Raw genomic sequence first — 4,779 nt, forward strand, 5'->3', positions numbered from 1 at the left:
TTGGGGGAGGTAGGCTATATGCCTGGACCCCCTTCTAATTCCTGGATTCTGCAAGTGTTAACAGCTAAGCAAGGATTCAAATTGTTGAAATAGCCAGACAAGTTTCTTGTTAGTGGGTCCCTATTAAGTATGGACCATTATGGTAACAAAGGAAGTGGCTCTGTGCCAGATGAAAAATTGGAGGGCCTCCTTCTCTCAACTTGACAAAGGCCAGAGGAGAGAGTTATGTGAGCTGGAAGCTGGAAGCGTGAAACAGGCTGGGAAGCCAGAAGGTTAGAGCAATGACGGATTTCTGCTTGAATCCAAGGCTGTGGCTATGGGAGAAGCAAGACCACATTGGGGTGTTAATGCTGTGAACCTCTCCATCTAGACTCAGCTTGTAAATATGTGTAAATAAACTGTATATCCTAAAGACACCACAGTCTCCTCTGGGCCTCATTCCAAAGGAAACACAAACCCTGGGTGAGTGCCTGGAAACTCACACTGCTCAGAGATTGGGATGGCATGCATCCATATCATACCTTGTAAACTTATTTTAAAACCTTACTTGAAAAGCAGGTATTGATTTTTAAAAATGTGGTTATCTATACAGTGGACACTCGGGTTGCGAACGTGATCCGTGTGGGAAACACATTCATAACCCACAGTGTCCGCAACCTGCAGCGCTGCATCTGCGCATGTGTGAGTCACGATTTGGCGCTTCTGTGCATGCGCAAAGCGTGATTTAGCATTTCTGCACATGCGCAAGCGCCGAAACCTGGAAGCAACCCGTTCCGGTACTTCTGGGTTTGGAGCGGTGCACAACCCGAAATTGCGTAAGCCAAAGCGTCTGAAACCCGAGGTATGACTGTACAAAGCTAATGAAAAGCCTGCATTGACTAGAATGGATGTTTAGTTTTAACAGCGCTCTCTCTTGCTTTCTAGAACTATGTTGCATAGGTCTTCAACAGTGATGTGTTCCTGGCAAAAAGATACAATAATCAAGTCATTCCTTGAGGGGGGAAAATGCCCATATAGATCCTTGTTCTCAAGAAATACATTATGTAGCAGAAAAAGAAAGAAAGAAGGACCCACTGCAATTTGAAGGGGAGGCGGTGGAATGAGACAAAAGCATTCTTTAGTTACAATGATCCCACTCTGAATCAATACAACTTAACCTGCACCTTCTGAGCTCCGGAAAGGAATTAATCCATTGCAATGAGTTTTGTGTTCTACAAAGTGTCTGATAAGAGCAACCTCACTGCAAAGTGTTGAAGAGATACAGAACTGCCTGCTTTGCACAGCCTCTTCTACCCCCACCCCTTCCTGGCGGAGAAGCAAGATTTCTTTTTATCCAGCCAGGAAGATAATGCTCCATACAGAAGCTGTAGGAGGGCTGCAACTGTTCCAGAGAGAGTCAGAAGGAAAGATTTCACAAGGGCAGGAGGGGCAGAGAGACCCAACATTATATCCCCCCCTGACCCCTGCAATCATGTACCTCTCAGGATTGATATAAGGAGAACCTTCTAGCAGCAGATAGAGGGACAGCTTAGAAACAGGACTACTGACTTAAGAAGAGCTCTGCTGGATGGGCCCGATCCAATGTGTCTCCTCCAGGTTCCGGAGGACCCTTGGACAAGACTGCTCCTGTGGGCCCCCCTCACTCATTGAGTTCATCTTCCCACTTTAGCAGGTCCAGGGGGTCTTGGCAGTGAGGCCCCTGTTGAGGTGTGATGCCTGACCATACTGACCAAGCCACACATCAATCTAGTTTTCCACATGGGCTGCTAAGAGGCACACACAAAAGGCCATCTGCACACCATGAAGGCTGCACTGGTCTGCTCATCTGCTCCCCCCCCCAGCTGACATTTCTGTGGCATCCTGCCCTCCACAAATATGCCCAATCCTTCTTTCAGGCCACTTATGCTGGGGGTGGAAAATTCCTGACATCCGTTCTGTGTTGTGTGAAGCAGTTCTTGCTTCTGTCTGTCTCAAATCCACGCCCAGCCAATTTTGCTGGGTGACCCTGAGTTCCAGTGTGATGGAAAAGAGAGAGAAATCTGCTGCCTGTTTGCTCCAAATCATGCTTTCCCCCCCTTTTCTTTTTGGAATGTCTCCTCTGATTCACCTCCAGCTTCAGTAAAACAGAGAAACTCTTACAAAACAGAAGAGATATGAGAGGATTCTGCAGGACAGAGCATTTCATAGGATGTGGTCCAGCCCTCTCCCATACAAGGGCACCCACCTACTTCATTAGAAAGCGACGATAAGCATGGGGGCTGCTAAGACCTTACAAGACTCAGGCAACAGCAGATACTTTCCTAAAATGTGCATATGCAAATCTATAGGCAGAGATGCAAATTTAAGTCAACTTTCAGAGGGAAAACTTCCATGGAAGCAATGCAATCTTTTAAGTTTAAAAGGGGTAGGGGAAGGGGCACAGAATCCATGGCCCTGGTCATAAGACCATTTAAAACACACACACTTAGTCCTGGATAGAGCAATGTTTCCATTCTCAGGTTTACAGCCAACGCCTTTGCCTCTTACTGGGACCTTTAACACACACCCCACAGAACCCAGCAACAAGCCACAGGTGCTGTCAGTGGTTTTGAGCAACCCACGTCCTGAGTCCTCCACTTCACCTGGCGTGTGAAAACATCCTGCGTGCAGTCAGCACCCAAACTGTGTCTTCCACCCTCCTGGGCTGTTTTCCACACTCAGCGGCCTGTCTGAATGGACCATCCTTTCATTGCCTGGTATATGGAGCAGAATCCTTTGCTCCACCCAACCTCAGCTGGCAGGATTTGAGGCGGCTGTGGGGGACATCTCTCCCTGGGAAGAATAACCCAGCACAAGACCGCTGGCAAAGGCAGCCCCCGCTCCATCACCCCTTTTATTGGTTACGAAGCACCTGCAAATCCGGAATGCGCCCAGCCTGTCTCTGTCCCTCAGTCTGCATATAAGGCTTGGCTTTTCTCACAATTGCTCAAGGCAAGTAGGGCAGCAATGCCGTCCGTGTCCACAACCCTCCAGGGCCCCCGAGTCGCCCTGGATCTCCGGTACCTGAGCCTTCTTGTTCCGCGGGTCCTCCTCGTGGGGCAGCGCCAGCCTCCTCTTCCTTCCCTTCGGGGCGGCGCTGGACCTGTCCTCTTGGCTGCCCCCCTCGCCCACCCACAGGCCGCCGGGGAGATCCGGGGGCTGATAGCCCATCTGGCTGGGATCCAGGGGGTCCTTGGAGAGCAGGATGCAGATGGAGGGCACGTTCTTGTGGACGGTGAGATGTTCTGCGGGGCCCCCGTCGGGCCGGGCTGCCTTGTTCTCCCAGACCTCCAGAAGAGTCCTGTATTGCACTTTGGTGACCTGGTGGAGGCCGCCCACTTTCCTCTTCATGATCTCCACGCAGGTGATGGTCTTGGTGACAGCCCGGCCGCAGCCGCTGAAGACGATCTGCCGGGTGTCCTCCCGCGCCACCCTGCCCATGGCGAAGCCCATCAAGTTCCGGATCTTGCTGCCCTCCTTCACCTTCATCTCAATCACGTCCGAGGGGAGGCCCACGAAGGGCAGCGGGCTTTCTTCCTCCGACGTCTTGACCTTCCTGAAGTTCTCCATCCTGGACTGCTGGGGGGCGATGGGCTCGGTTCCCCCAGAAGCCACCGTCTGGGGCACGGCGGCGAGGGATGAGGGTCCCACAACCTCCGGGCTTCCTGGGTGCATCTCGCAGAGAACCCGGTGCCTCTGGCTCGCGGGAAGGTGCCTTAGACCAAGCTGGCCCTCGGTCCATCTAGCGCAGTGCTGCTCACACTGGCCGGCAGCGGCTCTCCGGAGTTTCGGGAGGGGAGTCCTTCCTCGGTCCTGCCTGGAGGTGCCCAGGAACAGAACCGGGGACCTCTTGAGCGTTGAGCAGGCGCTCTAACCACTGAGCCACGTTCCAGGGCAGCACAGACGAGAAATGCCCCAAGCCAGGCTCGCGGGACGGGCGCGCAGTCCAGGAGAGACCGCAGCAGCGCTGGCCGGGCTGGATCTCTCCCTCCTCGGCTCGCTGGCCCCTGCAGCTGGACTTCGGCTCAGTGGGCGCCCGGAGCCCCCGGAGGGGTGCAGGAGAGCAAAGGGGGAGCCCCGCGCCCTGCTCAGCGCGGCCCCGGCGTCCCGGCGTCCTCTCCCGCGCCGCTTGGCTTTCCCGCGCCGGACTTTCCTCCGGTTTCCTCTTTGGCAGCGAGCGAGGCCGGCAGGAGCTGCTCCCGGGCTCTCCCTCCGCGTCCGGCCCCCTTAAAGCGAACCCGGCCCGCCTCTCGCCCGCCGCGCTCGCCGCCCGCCGCCGCCTCTGCTGCCTCAAGGACGGGCGCGCCGTCAACTCGGAATCGCTCGTGTCAGCAAAGTGCAGGCAGCTGCTGGGGCTGAGGCGGCTCCGCGGCTGCTTCCCGCCTCCGCTTCCCTCCGCCTCCTCCTCCGGGGCTGAGCGGGAGAGCGGCTCCCCGGGGGCCGCCGAGAGGGCAGCGGACGGCGGGCAGGCAGAGGTCCCGGAGTGACTTTTCCGGGGACAGGGACTCTGGCCACTGCGGGGCTCAGTTGGCTCGACTCCGGACTGGAAAGAGCCACCCCTCCCCCCTGTCCACTTGACCAGCAGGCTAGGACAGTGGCGTAGCGTGGGTTGTCAGCACCCGGGGCAAGGCAAGTAATTTGCGCCCCCTAACCCGTGGATTTGCGCCCCCTAACCCTAACCCCCAGATGTTGCGCCCGGTGCGGCCGGCCCCCCCTGCACCCCCCACGCTACGCCACTGGGCTGGGACCCATAAGTGGGAG

The 4,779-nt window shown here is 55.8% G+C and overlaps 1 protein-coding gene across 1 annotated transcript; it reads right to left on the bottom strand.

Annotated features, from left to right (window-relative positions):
* Positions 1–2,377: 2,377 nt before the first annotated feature.
* On the bottom strand, positions 2,378–4,337 carry RPP25 (ribonuclease P/MRP subunit p25). Its single transcript, XM_081209404.1, has one exon. The coding sequence runs from the start codon at positions 3,691–3,693 to the stop codon at positions 2,956–2,958; it is 738 nt and encodes a 245-aa protein (XP_081065530.1). The 5' UTR covers positions 3,694–4,337; the 3' UTR covers positions 2,378–2,955.
* Positions 4,338–4,779: the final 442 nt, after the last annotated feature.

Source organism: Podarcis bocagei, assembly GCF_964188305.1.
Source record: "Podarcis bocagei genome assembly, chromosome: 9".
Lineage (NCBI taxonomy): Eukaryota > Metazoa > Chordata > Lepidosauria > Squamata > Lacertidae > Podarcis > Podarcis bocagei.

Bases quoted from the DNA above. Each gene is read 5' to 3' on its own strand.
- RPP25 (XM_081209404.1), bottom strand. From the start codon at position 3,693: ATGCACCCAGGAAGCCCGGAGGTTGTGGGACCCTCATCCCTCGCCGCC.